Raw genomic sequence first — 13,909 nt, forward strand, 5'->3', positions numbered from 1 at the left:
TTATAGCTGCCATATAACTTAACGATTGGAAATGTCATAACTTTGGTGTTTTTAAAATTAGGAAATTGGGACTTTTTATGAGTATTAAGAATGCATCAAATTAATAATTTTGAAGAATATAATTTACAGAATATTCTGCAAGGGTATATCAACTTCGGCTCCGTCCGAAGTTAGCTTTCCTTTCTTGTTGAAAATACAGTCATGTTTTTTCAGGGTTCAATTCACATTAAAATGACGAAAATTGTCAAAACTATAATGGGAATAGATAATTCCCAAAGAAATGTGTAAGGTCTTTTTAAAAAACTTTTTGATAAATAAATTAATGACTTTAAATGTATTTCACAACACAACAGATTACACAAGGTCTGTGTCTGTAACGGGACTTAAAAAATATACGAATATCCGCTAGTCGCTAGTTACCAAATTGAAAAAAGTGTGCCAGCAGAAAAGCCTGGAGCAGGAGCACAATACATTTTTTTAGTCCGAAGAACATCTTGCACTGTCCTCTACTCAAATAATACTAAGTTCCACAATCTCACCACAGCTTATATATGTTAATTTGGGGAATGATTCAGCTCAGATAGCAGTTTATCAATTTACTCCCTTTCAGTATGAACCCATGCCCCGAGTATGACCCAGAAAAGTTACATTTTTTTCGACCTCCGTGTTTTACTAGGAAACAGCTGAATTTCATACGAATACAAATGCTTAAGTTTAGCCCTAGAAATGGGCAGTTTCCTACAGAGGACATCAGTTGTGGTTATGATTAGCGGGTTGTGGCTCAAACCCAAAACTGGAAGGGATGCTGAAGTGGGGCGTGGCGTCTAAATTTTGTTGTGCGCGTAGTTGTAGACCTGCTGGAACCCTTCGTCGTCGCCCTCTCCATCGTCTGAGTCATCGGAGTCGAATGTGTTGTCTGGGATGTCGTACAGACGAATGATCGGCTTGTTGGGGTCCTTCATGATCAGGTATTTGCCGTCCTTCTGCTTCATGACCAGATCGATGATGCACCGTAGGACTCCCCAGGCATTGTCCATGCTCAGGTTAATCTGGGTGGCGAACTCGTGCGGCTTGAACTGCTGCGTGCCGAGAATAACATGGCGCGAGTGGTCCCTCGGATTGATACGGGAAACGTAGCCTAGCTTCAGCTGATCGGACCCGGCCAGCACGGCCTGAACGGTCCACTTGGCCAGCTTGCAGGCGTTGTTCCTCAGCTCATTGGCCAGCACGGCTCCGCGCTGCGTGTCCAGCTTTTGACGCCATTCCACGCCGTTGGCCAGCTTCGAGTCCCACTCGTTGAGCGCCTTGATTGACATGAACTGAGGCTCACCGCTAGGCGTCTGAAGGACACCGTCGTGCTCGCAACGCGCCACCAGAACCTGAATGACAAAAGCAAAATAGTTGGTAAGTTTTACTTGAAGTTTACCTAAACAATAAAAACCTCGTTTAGTGAACATATTAAGTTTTCGAATAATTGAATAGCTAATTGCTCCAACTATACACAAAATACCATAGACCAATTTAATTATATTGGTCTTTGAAAATACCTATAAAACACTTGCCCCGGATTAAAGCAAGTGAAATGTTTTTGTTTTGTTTTTTATGTCGGGATTACTAAATTTTTTTCTACTCATTCATTTTTTGAGTTCATACTAAAAAAGATAAGGAATAAGTCTGTTAAATCAGCTTCAAAAATATAAAAAAAAGAATACTAAGAATTTTAAATATAACTCTTTTTGCGTAAGCATTTCACAATTCATATTATAATGGAACGACTACTCACGATATCGCTACCCAGCTCCCACTTCTTGTAGCGGTAGCCTACGCTGGCCACTTGGATGTCCTCGTCTTCGCTGATGAACGGGTTGGGCTCCTCGAACTTGTACTTGGCCTCCTGGTCGCCAGTCTTCAACACCTGCTGGCTGAAGTTGTGGTTGATAAAGGTGGCCTCGATGGCCAGGTTGCGGGGCGAGTTGCACGAGCTGTCGTCGTCGGTAGGGGGTTCCACGCTGCTCTCGTTCACGGTCAGCAGGTCGAACTCGGTGTGGTCGCGTTTGTCCATGAAGATCTTGTCGCCTGCGAAAAAGAGATGTTTTTATTTGCGTGCAGTTTCATGTTGTATTTATTGACAGCATCGAATCTGTTGCATCTGCGTCCAAAATAAATATGTCTTTACGCGTGAGTCACAGCCTCAAGGGTCATTTGTTGTACGATATCTTATGACGTCTATGATTTTAATTTCGAAATAATTGCGCGGTTAGCGTGTCGATAGATATTCCGCCTAATAAATATTCTCCGAGATATAGATTTGTAAATATTTGAGATTTATGGGATCTAAAAATCTTTAGGAACATTGAACTAGCTTCATGGTTTTAAGCATCGAAATCGATTAATAGAATATTTACATAAACTTCGGCTTCCTGAAGTTTGCCTCTTTACTAGTTAAAAGCTGAAGGAAATAGGTATATTTAAAAATGAGCTGTCGAGAAAAACGTATTTAAAGTTTTGAGCCAAATTGAAAATAACATTCAGACTGTTCTCCCCGGCTTTGTATATCTTGCGAGCTATATTAGGTATCGAAATAATTTTTTTTTCGCAAATTATTTTCTCTTCTTTTATAGGAAACAAAATAAAAAAAAACGATGTATCGTGCTGAACGGGCGTCCCCATTCAAACGCTGCGCCACTACACTTTCGTTAATATTCATTTTCTCGATGATAATTCTGCAGTTGTACTTAAACATTGCGCCTTTGACATCCTTTTGATATCTTATTTAACATACCGACTTTCTCGATGACAATGTCCCAGGAGTAGTTCGATCGCGTGGAGCACATGATGGTGGCCAGGATGGCGTCCGTGGCGAAGACGTTGCCGACGGTCTTGGACAGTCGCCGGATGACGGGATCGTCTGTGGTGGTCACCGTGTGCACAATGCGGTCGATCTTCTGCAGCGGCTTCTCGTTCTTCACGTTGATGCGGTCGTAGGTCTTGTCGTAGTACTCCAAGGTGCCGCAGGTGGCGATATCGACGCCCTCCTTGATGTTGGGCAGCGAAAGCTTGACGAGCCTGGGGAAGTCCATCTCCTCGATAGAGGCCCAGTCGGCGCGCACGGCCACCGAGGATTCGCGCATCTTGGGAGGCGGTCCACGATGTCCGAACTTCTTGCCCATGCCGCGACCATGACGTGGATCCCGGGCCTTCACGTTCTTGCCACTCAGCGTGGTCATTCCGTGGGTGTTCAGGCCGCCACGGGCATTCCGTCCACGTCCGGAACGCGAGTTCCTCATGTTCCTGAAACGACCGCGCTGGTGCGGCGGCTTCTGGACACGGGCGGTGTCCACCAGGTGGAACGTGGTCTCGTCCTCCTCATGGTAGTACGAGTACTGGTTGCCCGTGCCAAAGCTGGAGGCGTACTTATCTGGGGGTGAATGAGAATACCAAATGATTACCTGCCACGACACACCAACCTAACCTCACTTTCGCCGGAAAGTTCCGAGGTCTCTGGTTTTAAGTGACTCCCACCGAATACTCACTCTGGTACTTCTTGTCGTTGTTCGAGGTGCTCGTCCAGTCGCAGATCTTGCCCAGCCGATCGTTCTTGCTGAACGGCTGATACGGAACATCCTTGAAGGTGTCCGGCAATTCGCAGGGACCCCAGCCCTTCTCGTTGAATTGCACGGTCGGCTTCTCGAAGGTCGGGAACTGCGCCGCGGTGTTTATGGTCTCGCTCATCTCGCGCGTTTTCCTGTTGCACTTTCTGCACTATATTTGGCGATTTTACCAGCAATTAACACAGAATTGAGGAAAATTGTTTCGTCGCGTGTTGTAGAGGTGGAGAAACATCGATTAGAGGTGGAGAATCAAAGCATCGCTGATATCGATGTTTGTGAGGGCGTTATCGATGTTTTTCCACCACTAAAAAGCAAATACAATGGTGACTGTATTGGCTCACTGTGGAGTAAGTGTCTGCTAACTATCGATAACGTTGGTGTCTCCGCAATCGGTTGTAGTCCTCGCTGGCCAAGTTAACCTTGATATGTTTCCATCTCTAACGAGAACTGAATGCACTGCTTACTGAGTAAAGTGTTGAGCGGCATACTGCTTACATGATTTCGAAAATGGCGGTTCTTTTAAAAATGTTTAATGTTTATATAATGCGGTAAAATTAGCATCATAACATCTTAACGCCTGAATAATATATAATAATAATTACCACGCTTAATTTTGTTTTGTTTTCACTTGATTTAATTCGCTACAGGAAAAGCTCTATTAGAAGTTAGCCAAACTAAATGCTAAAAAATTACCTTTTTTAAATATCGATGAACAATTTATGTTTTGCGCCAACTAAATCGATGTTTTCCCACTTTTAGGTTCAAATCCAGGGCTACCAAAAAGCGCCCATCTGGCCCACTAATATATATAACTATCTGGCAGCACTAAAGCCAACTTAGTGAACATGAAAAAAGAGTCGAAATTGGCGCGAAATTCAAACTCTTAATATAAAGCCCAAAACAGCTTCATTTTTGTTCGTTTTTTTCACCTTTCGGAAGTTGATAGTGAAGTATAATCCAAATAAAAATATATATTTACATATATAGAATTTGTACTTATCAAAAACTTTTTTTTAACATCAAAATTGTATATATGCTATTATAGCCTGCTCGATTTAAGGTATTTGTGATCTTACCAGAAGGGATATCGTATTTAATTTTTATTATACAATGTGTCTTTCACTAAAGGGAATAGTTTTAAAAATATTTGTTAATGCTTTGTAAAATTTGATTTGTTATTAAGAAGATAAATCTCCAAGTTATTTGCAATTACAAGGTGATTTAAGCTAAAAATAATCCTTATGCGTAAAGTAAACCCAAAAAGTTTTAAATCTTAAATTTTTATTTATGTATAAACTGAAAAATTATATTTCTTATTACTCGCATTTGTCCAGTTTCTTTTGGAACTTTTCCTTGTAGGCGGCGCAAAAAAAGCTATCAAAATGATCAGTTAAATTCGCTGACAGGTCGGCATCATAAATCTAAAAACCGAAGAGGTACAATATATATTGCCTTGCTGTCTCATTACGTCCACTTACGTTATCCAAAGCAATGGCTGGCACTCCCAGAAACGAGACCTTGGCGGTTTCCTCGCCGTACTTCTGCAGAATGTCGTTCACCTGACGCGTTTGCCTGCAGTTTTTGACATCGGCCACGTCGATTCGGTAGCGATCGGCGCACTTGTCCAGCCTGTTCTTCTTGCCCCTCATCATGCAGGCAATCAGCTTCAGGGATTCGGCAATCTCATGGTGTTCCAATATGCAGGCATGCCAGGCATTCAACTCGCACTCCTGCAATCCGTGCTGGCAGGTCACATTTCCGGCGGCGTCGCTCTGGAGGGGATTAAGCGCGGCTTAAATGCGGATTACGGCTGATGGACACTATTAAGCCCCAAAGTGAGCCGGTTTTTATGGCCGTTCAATTTAAGATTTTATTAAATGATCAACTAGTTATCAACTAGCACTCAAAAATTAATAACTTTAATTTTGGTTTTTAGGCATCGTAAATATTATTGACTAACTCGATTGACTATTTTAAAATATAGTTTAAGTAACTGTTAATATATGTATATTTTCTTCACTGAAATTTTTAAAGTGAAATATTGCATTCTATATACATTTTTCATTTGATCTAGATAATACTAAAACATTTAAACAAGTTATTTAAATAACAAATACCTCTTAAAAATAAGTTCAATAATTCTATTTGTAAAATATTTTCTGTACACAAATTAATTGTAAATTTGTCATCCTTCAACTTAAAATTAATTCAATATTATGGTAGTTTTTACTTATTCATCTGATTAGTAACTGATGCAATTTCATAGCTGTGGTTAGTATTGCAACCTCACAAATCATATAATGTGCACAGAAATCTTTCACAAATGGAATTTTTAAATTCGTTTCAAACTGCGATAGTAAAATAATAATAAAATATATAGAATCCTACATTAACTACACTCTACACTCTGTTGCTAATATTTTTAGGGACTTAAAGCAATTTAAACTTACCTGAGCATTTCCAAAGGGAATCAGTTTGAGATCGGTGTATGGCAGTCGATCCAGTCGTACCATCGAAGGACTAAGTTGCGTGGTGACAAACTCCATGCAATAGGGACACAAGGCCTCGTAGTACAGGGTAACCGGCAGTCTGTCAGTCTGCGCTACTCTGTGTCGCTGCAATGTCATGATCCATTGATCATTGTCTATGATTGTTCGGCACCAACTGGGTCACTTACCCTTGGCGTGGCCACACCCACAAATCCCAGCAGCAGGCAGACAAAGGCAAACGTCCTCATGGCAGTTTTAGTTTAATTCCGAGCTGATCTTGAATTCCTCAGCCGTTCTACGCCAGCGATCGCTCGACACTGAAATAAAGTCTGGATTTGTCATTCCCAGCTTTGTCGCGGTCTTTCGTCAATTTCAAAGCGGACAGTGGCGTATCCGCAAATGCACGAAAGGGGTTTGAACCGTACTTCGCAAAGTTAATACTTAGACTAAGTTCAAAATTTACATAAATCAATATGCTTTTGAAAATTAGGGCTTTAGAATAACATTTTTTTAAAGACAGTTTAAGAAAAGGCCATTAGAAAATAAAGATCTTAAATCGAATATTTTAAATGTTAATAAAAAAAGTTGTTAGCTAATAGATCTTACAGTTTTTAATTTATGCAGTTATACATATTTCATATTAATATGTTTCTCAAACAACATGATTAATTTTAAATATTAGTAAGTCCGTATATTGAAAGAAAAATATTAAATAAACAAATACTCATTTAAAAAAAATTATATAATTTACTTAATATTTCATATCAACCGACATTTATTTAGTTCTGGACTTGTTATAAATCTTAAAATCTAATCCACTTGCAATAACAGAAATGTTTTTTGTCTAAATGCTTATTTGCATTGCAAAATCTTCCATTTTTATCGTTTCTTCGGTTATAAATCTTTTTTATTTCTATAATAAATCAAAATATTTTATTGAAGAAATGGAAGCTGCAATGCAAATATTTGCCAATTAAAGTGGTCATTCGCCGATTCCGTGTAACTGCGCATTTAGTAAGTTTGGAAGAAGAAAGGAAAAATTAAAAAAGCGAAATGGGGAACTGAAATCCATTTACGACTTCCTTCCTCTGGGAAGAGGTTTTCCCCTTTTTCAGACCCCCTGTGGTCGGCGCCCCTGCTGTCCGCGCATATTATTCCCCGAGATTCATGCTGAGCCCAAAACAAAGCCCACGAAAACCCCAACTGATTACGGGATCACAACTGAGCAGCAGCGGCATTTAATCTTATACATATTTAGCCGACCAGAGTGCTGTCTCTGATTAGGATCTGTGTACAAAAGTGTGGCTGATAAGCAGATCTATTTAAATTTCTATTTACCTAGTCTGAGTCAGCGAAAAGGCAAGCTGGCCAGTGGAGTGTAATTAAAATTTATTGGTTTTGGCACATTAAAAAACATTACTCATCATATTGCATTTACTTTATAAGATTGCGGCACAAGTGGGCAGTGTAATGTTGAACTTCTTCAAATACTGTTTACAGAAGTGCCTGTCGAAGTGGTAGCGAATGCTGCTCTGCCCGTAGGGATCAAAGTCCTGGAAACCCAATTTAAAATTAATGGCTTAATTCTGGCAGATATATGCGGAGTGGGCTACTCACATTCTCGAACACAATGCTGGGCACAAAGGAGAGTCCCAGTTTGAGGGTTTCCCTGCCGTAGGGTGCCAGGATATCGGCGGTCTTGCGCGAACTTTTGCACTCCCTGACCTTGCTCACATCCAGACGCATGCTCCTGGCACATTCGTCCAATTGATTCGAATAGGATCGCAGCATGCAAAATATCAAATTGAAGGCCCTCCGAACATCCAGGGTCTCAATAATGCAGGCATGCAGGGCATTCAGCTCACACTCATCTTCGCCATGCTGGCAGAATACCTGCATTTCACCTTTGGATGTATTGTTGTAGAACTGGAATAGAATAAATTGAACAAGGATTAGTTTCTACTACATTTAAAGTTACTACAGAAATCTGTGATCACTGAAAACCATCTAAAAATATAAACAAAATTATTAAATAATATATTTTACTCATGTAATCCAACGAAATCATTTTTTTAAAAAGTGTTTTGGAATTTTATTGATATTCTTCTATTAAAAGTAAAAAAATTAGTTAAAAACCTTTTCCATTTTCGACAAAATTGCTCACCATGTTTATTTCTAAAGGTAAGAAAATGCTCTGTGTTTTAATTAAAACAAAAATGTTTATAGTTAAAAAAAATAAAAAAATATATAACAATTTCAAACAAGAAAAAAAGTAGCCACCTAAATAAATATATAAATACGTTTTAGCTTTTTATGTTCACCAGTTAGAGTTTCTTTTTTTGTTTGCTTAAAAGACTATATAGACTAAGTAAATACAAATGTTTTTGGAGTGATCTAGATTAAATGGAAATGGAATTTAAAGGGAAATGGGGACAGGGCAGGGAATGGATTAAACAATGTTATTTCCATTCTGGCAAACTCACCGATGCCTTGCCAAAGGGATATAGCTTGAGATCGGTGACGGGCCACCAGTTGTTGTCCACCAGGGCATCGTATAGTCGTCGACGGATGAAGAAGACGCTGTCCGGGCACAGTGTCTCATAATGGATGGCCACCAGGAGTTTGCCTGGTGGATCGGGTGTTGCTGTTGGGGTCACCTTGGTGACCCTTTCCGTGGATTGGCCATTTCCGGACGTGGGCCGAACAAACACAAGGCACAGGGCACACAATAAAAATCCAAATATTTTATTCATCGTCCGCGTTCTGTTTTCGCTCTTGGCAGCCTCACAAACCAAACACAACTGCTCTTTTCGATTTGCCCATTTCACTGCGCCGCTCTATATAAACAATCACGCACATCTGTCACATCCACACGAATATATAGTAGTCGCCCATATGTATTATATATCTGGTGTGTCGGTTCTTTCTCTCCCATTGCTCCCACCATCCGAAGAGCAGCTGCTCTACTCAAATATTTCACCATCGCATGGTGATATATCATTTATATCCGATCTCTATTAACCCACTGAATTGATGGACTTTGGATAGGAAGAGACCATGTGGGAACAGATTATGCTGATTAAGTAAAAAATCACTTTTGGGGGCGGAAATCGGGTAATTTATGGGGCAATGATAAGCTATTGCCATTTTTTGAGAATTTCTTATCTAAACAATTTATGTTGGATTCTCTTGAATTTGAATTAATCAAATAATTTAAGCCTAGGACACCATTTAGAGCATGATTCTTATATTTCATTGAATTTAATTTTTGAATGTTTATATTATGTTATTTTAACTGTTAAATTAATAAAAATTTGTTTAATCCAAATAATAATCATTAATTATGGGCTGCTTGAAAAGTCAAGTACTTTAAATTATCAAGAAAAAGGTACTAATTTAACTTGCAAGCGGATGAAATTAGTTAATAATTACTAATTGAATAATGCCAGATAATGCCGTTAAGAGCATGACTTCGCAACTAAGAAAAGTTAGTAACGAAAGTTATATCAAGGAGTAGTAAAACCTGAGTTTAGCCATTAATACATTCTTCAGAGCCAGGGTTAATAAAAAATGGGTTAATGGCCAATACCGTGCGCTTACCACAATTTAATGTGTCGCATGTGGCCAGTGGGCATTAACAAATCATAAACAGTGGGCTTATCAACAATTTAAGCGGAACAAGTTCAGTGCACTGTCATGTCGCTAATTGACAGACCGGCAATGGCTCCATTTTGGATAGCGTGCCTTGGAGGCCGGTCCAAAACGGTGTTTTTGCTTTGTTTATTATTGTTATTTTTTTTTTTGGCCGGCAAACCAGTTGTGTGGCGCATATATAGATGTAACTGTCGCACAAGTTGGCTTGCACAACCTGCAGGCGAGCGAACGCGAATGCGAATGCCATTGACCATCGTCCATCGTCCACCGACGTAAACGTGATCGCAAACGTGGCCGGCCCCGTCAGTTGAGCAATTTCAATTTCTTACTAATTTTCTGAGGCTCTTAATTGCCAGGAAAATGTTTGGGATTGTTGCCGACCACTTTTATGGGCACGTCATCTCTCACCGCGCAGCGTGTTTCATGGTCAAGGTTTGCACGCAAGAATGCCTCCGGCCATCTGCACAGCGAAAAAATGGGAGATCAGGTCTAACTAGATATTGAGATCTTAAATTACATCAATTTTCATATATAGCAATGAATATTCAATTGCCATCAAAACATATGAATATTTATTAATTGCCTCCTTTCTAATGTAAACCAAGTAACAAGCTATGGTTAAAAGACCACTAGGTAGTTAAAATTTAAATATTGTATATGACAAAGTCTACAATTAAATTAAAGGTGTAATAGATAAGTATAGCTTATAAAATTATTCGATTTGTATATCTTCATTAAACAAAACAAATTAAATAATGTAAACTTAGTTTTTAAATATTTCAAGGTTTATGACAATATATTTTAAATATTTTTGTTAAGTTTATTATTGGAAATACCTTTTTCATTTGTTTATGAGAAACTAGAGTAATATTTAAACATTCATTGGTAAGCCAGCTTTATAGGCATACAAAAATAAAAAAGCTATCCATGTATTTAAAAAATAATTTCCTTTTAATTAATGTCATAAATTTTTATTAAATAAAGTCGTTAACTACTATAAAAAAAATGGGATTTAAATTTTTTCTGTGCACCCTTGCATTGTTTATTGTGCAGGTGCAACTGATACTGGTACATCAGCACTATAGAAATCATCCCAGGAAGGTAAAACGCCACCAAAGACCGGTGCTGAAAGAGAGATGAAAAAGCGACAGTAGTTTATGACGCGCCTCGAAGATTTCCGCACAATTAATTGGCCAGAGTTTGCCGATCGCCAACGTGTTGCAGCTGCAGTTAACCCAAATTGCTTCTTGACCAATTGGGCTGGCCAGCTCATAGATCACAGAGCATCGCCAACGCTTTTGCTGCCCAGAGGCAATAGCTCGAGTAACGTTTATCTGGGGGTCTCTGAATCACAGTCTAAGTCCGTTCCAGTTTCTGGAGTCGTTTATTATGTTTCTTTCTCGCTTCTTCTAATTTGCATTTTTATAGATTTGCAGGGTTTTGAAGCTGCTTTCAAAAGGGTGTTATTAACTTTGCGAAAAGTGGGTGAAGCAATGATTATGAGTTTTTGATAGGTTCTTCTAAATGAATCTAGGGGAATTGGAGCATCAGATTTTAAAGCTGCTTATTTAAAGAACTATTTTGATTATTCCCCTAAAGGCCTTCAACGGATTGTATGTCAAAGCCGTTTCAAGCTTTCCATTCCATAATCAGATTTAAGTTTAGTTTAATTATCATTTTATATAAAAATTAGTTTCCAGTAGGAGTTCTCTTGAAATCAAATGTTTAAAATATGTTTTAGAATATAAACTAGTCGAAAAAGCTTAAGTGACTCAGTTTATACTATTTTTCTTTATGTTTTTTTGTTGTTAATATTTAAACTTGTAAAATTTAATTTGTAAACTTGGAAACAATGACAAAATAATATACAAGCTATTTGTCAAAGTTTCAATGCATTACATATTTAATTTAACCTTCAATTTAAGTTGAGTGTATTAAAAGTTCGACTAGAAAGTCTTCTGTTTTACCTCGTTTCTTGCTGTCCAAGTTTTGTGGCATTGCCTGTTCTTCTTGCAACATTTCAACCGCAAAACCAATGAAGCCGTGCTAGCTGTATTTTATTGTTGTCTTTTTTGTTGATCTTGTTTAGTTGCCGAAAACGCATTGGGCCACAGTTTTTAACCCTTGTGTAAAACAAATAAAATTATTTATTAATGTTTATTTTATTTGTTTATGTTTATTTTACTTATAGTTAACACACTAAAACACAATGATCTCACTGTTAAGCAGTGTTTAATTTTTCAAGAATCTTATCTTCCTCCTTCGATAAAACTTTTTCAGCAAAGTGAAAGTTGCGAATAAAGGTTTTTGCACACGGTATAAAAATACCTGCGATGAGTTCTTGTTGTATTTTAAAATCAATTAACGGAAGTAAGAAGTGAACGTGACTCACGGAAGCTTCACCTCAAAAAAAAAGAGAGTGGGTCCGTCTGCACCTTTCGGCGAGTGGTAGTGTTAAAGTCAACATGCGGTGGCTGATTTTGGAGTAAAAAGTAAAGAGCGGCCTTAGTGGGTCACGGTGGACCAGTTTTGCAGTTTTTGCCAGGCCAGACATGCCAGGAAGAAATTTCGTTGCATATCATTTCTTTTCTCTTTTTTCTCTTTCTTATTTCGGGCAGCCTTTCTCCGTCTTGTGTCATGCAACTGCGGATCGGGCGTTTCCAAAGTGGTTCCATTGGGTACCCGTTATGTGCTGCTGGTCAAGATCGGTTCTACCTCCGCCACTTAAGCTGCCCAGGGTACTTTTCATCCACGTCTGGGGAACGTGTCTGGGCATCTAATTGTGCATACCGAAAGCCGATTTCTTATGCAAATTACGTCTGGGTAATGCCCGATTTCCGCCGCCCCATTAGCATTGTCAATTTTTACGACCACTCTCTGGGATATCATAACCCCAACAACTGAGCTACTCGGCTGGCTGGCATTGCCTCATCGTTACACATTTCTCGGGTATTACTTGATGATATTCATCAGCGTCTGCTTCGTCTTGGCTCGCGTGCAAAAGCCTTATAAAGAGTGCGGATGGCTGGGGCAATCGAATGCCAGATGCTCTGCGGTCTGCAATGAGAATCGCTGCGAGATGGTTGCCACCAGATTGGCGGGGCTAAGCTGGTTCAAATTGCCAGCCGAGCGAATTTTCAATTGTTCCGACTCACTTGGAATAGATTTTGTATGCCCTTTGTTAAAACCCCTCACAAACGTGGTGAATTACCTATTTTTAGCCCTTTAGCCCAACGGTTTCATCTTTCTGTGCCAAAAGATTGTAAAACTAAACGAGAAAGGAAGCAAATCAAAGATTACTAACATGAAAAACAAATTTGAATGTGTGACATCACTTTAAAATCGCCATAAATTTGGTTAAGTTATGGATTAGAAGTCCAATTGTGGGTCACCTTTCTACAAGTCATCTTCAACTTTAAATTATAAAATAGCAAGAGCGATCTTGGAAGTCTATATATACTCTTTCAGCTCATACAAAAATAAAATGCTCTACATGTCGATTTCTATAACAGCTATATAATATATATAGTGTATAGTTTTCCGATTTTAATAAAGGTAAAACAGTTATTCTAAAATCGTTAAAAATTACTTTATCTTTGTGTATATGGGTGTAAATTAATTTTTTTCTTTTTTGATTGATTTTAATAGACTTGTAGTCATTTTACCCAGTTATTTCTTTTTAGCACTTACATATTTTTCCCACATTAAAACACTTACTTTCCCATTAATTGACATGCCGTATTGTGATTAAATTTATTACGTCAACCTTCCGTAAAATTATAAAAATTTTAAAATTTCTGTAAGTCTTTCCCGGGTTATTTTCCTGTTCGGCAATCCTGTTTATGTGTCCGGTTCAACTTTCAACTTGGCCATCCAACTTTTTGACTTTGGTTTGAGTAATCGGCTTAGCAAGTAGTTCAACTTGCTTGGTCAACCAACCCGTTCAGTTTACCCTTTCAATTAAGCTGCCAAATAAAAGTAAAATAAAGCCTATTAAATAATTTACTTAACTAGTTATTCTTGCTTATATTGTATGGTTGTAAATACAACATAATCGAAATACCTTTGGGTAACTTATAGGGTATCGTCAACAAAGCTTTGCCACACATGCAACCAAGCATGGACCTTAAAAATGACGCCACAATACCGCGAATG

At 38.6% G+C, this 13,909-nt stretch overlaps 3 protein-coding genes across 3 annotated transcripts; all 3 read right to left on the reverse strand.

The window, feature by feature from the left end:
- Window positions 1–644: 644 nt before the first annotated feature.
- LOC108047897 (eukaryotic translation initiation factor 3 subunit D-1) lies at window positions 645–3,860 on the reverse strand. Its single transcript, XM_017128312.2, has 4 exons — window positions 3,534–3,860; window positions 2,783–3,418; window positions 1,784–2,076; window positions 645–1,379 (listed from the first exon to the last, which is right to left on the reverse strand). Exons 1-4 carry the CDS (start codon window positions 3,730–3,732, stop codon window positions 825–827), a joined length of 1,683 nt encoding a protein of 560 aa, XP_016983801.1. The 5' UTR covers window positions 3,733–3,860; the 3' UTR covers window positions 645–824.
- Window positions 3,861–4,875: 1,015 nt separating this feature from the next.
- LOC108047842 (GILT-like protein 2) lies at window positions 4,876–6,437 on the reverse strand. The gene is made up of 4 exons (XM_017128203.2): window positions 6,289–6,437; window positions 6,062–6,226; window positions 5,090–5,383; window positions 4,876–5,032 (listed from the first exon to the last, which is right to left on the reverse strand). The coding sequence occupies exons 1-4, from the start codon at window positions 6,346–6,348 to the stop codon at window positions 4,928–4,930; spliced, it is 624 nt and encodes a 207-aa protein (XP_016983692.1). The 5' UTR covers window positions 6,349–6,437; the 3' UTR covers window positions 4,876–4,927.
- A 1,035-nt stretch (window positions 6,438–7,472) lies between these two features.
- LOC108047845 (GILT-like protein 3) lies at window positions 7,473–8,928 on the reverse strand. The gene is made up of 3 exons (XM_017128208.2): window positions 8,584–8,928; window positions 7,718–8,026; window positions 7,473–7,653 (listed from the first exon to the last, which is right to left on the reverse strand). Exons 1-3 carry the CDS (start codon window positions 8,851–8,853, stop codon window positions 7,540–7,542), a joined length of 693 nt encoding a protein of 230 aa, XP_016983697.2. The 5' UTR covers window positions 8,854–8,928; the 3' UTR covers window positions 7,473–7,539.
- Window positions 8,929–13,909: the final 4,981 nt, after the last annotated feature.

Source organism: Drosophila rhopaloa, unplaced genomic scaffold (assembly GCF_018152115.1).
Source record: "Drosophila rhopaloa isolate 14029-0021.01 unplaced genomic scaffold, ASM1815211v1 contig_178, whole genome shotgun sequence".
Classification (NCBI taxonomy): Eukaryota; Metazoa; Arthropoda; class Insecta; order Diptera; family Drosophilidae; genus Drosophila; species Drosophila rhopaloa.

Bases quoted from the DNA above. Each gene is read 5' to 3' on its own strand.
- LOC108047842 (XM_017128203.2), bottom strand. From the start codon at position 6,348: ATGAGGACGTTTGCCTTTGTCTGCCTGCTGCTGGGATTTGTGGGTGTG. The intron at 6,227-6,288 runs GTAAGTGACCCA...ATGACATTGCAG, and splicing joins TGGGTGTGGCCACGCCAAGG to CGACACAGAGTAGCGCAGAC. The intron at 5,384-6,061 runs GTAAGTTTAAAT...AATCCCCTCCAG, and splicing joins TTCCCTTTGGAAATGCTCAG to AGCGACGCCGCCGGAAATGT.
- LOC108047845 (XM_017128208.2), bottom strand. From the start codon at position 8,853: ATGAATAAAATATTTGGATTTTTATTGTGTGCCCTGTGCCTTGTGTTT. The intron at 8,027-8,583 runs GTGAGTTTGCCA...ATTCTATTCCAG, and splicing joins ATCCCTTTGGCAAGGCATCG to TTCTACAACAATACATCCAA. The intron at 7,654-7,717 runs GTGAGTAGCCCA...TTGGGTTTCCAG, and splicing joins CCAGCATTGTGTTCGAGAAT to GACTTTGATCCCTACGGGCA.
- LOC108047897 (XM_017128312.2), bottom strand. From the start codon at position 3,732: ATGAGCGAGACCATAAACACCGCGGCGCAGTTCCCGACCTTCGAGAAG. The intron at 3,419-3,533 runs GTGAGTATTCGG...ATTCACCCCCAG, and splicing joins CAACGACAAGAAGTACCAGA to ATAAGTACGCCTCCAGCTTT. The intron at 1,380-1,783 runs GTGAGTAGTCGT...TTTGTCATTCAG, and splicing joins GGGAGCTGGGTAGCGATATC to GTTCTGGTGGCGCGTTGCGA.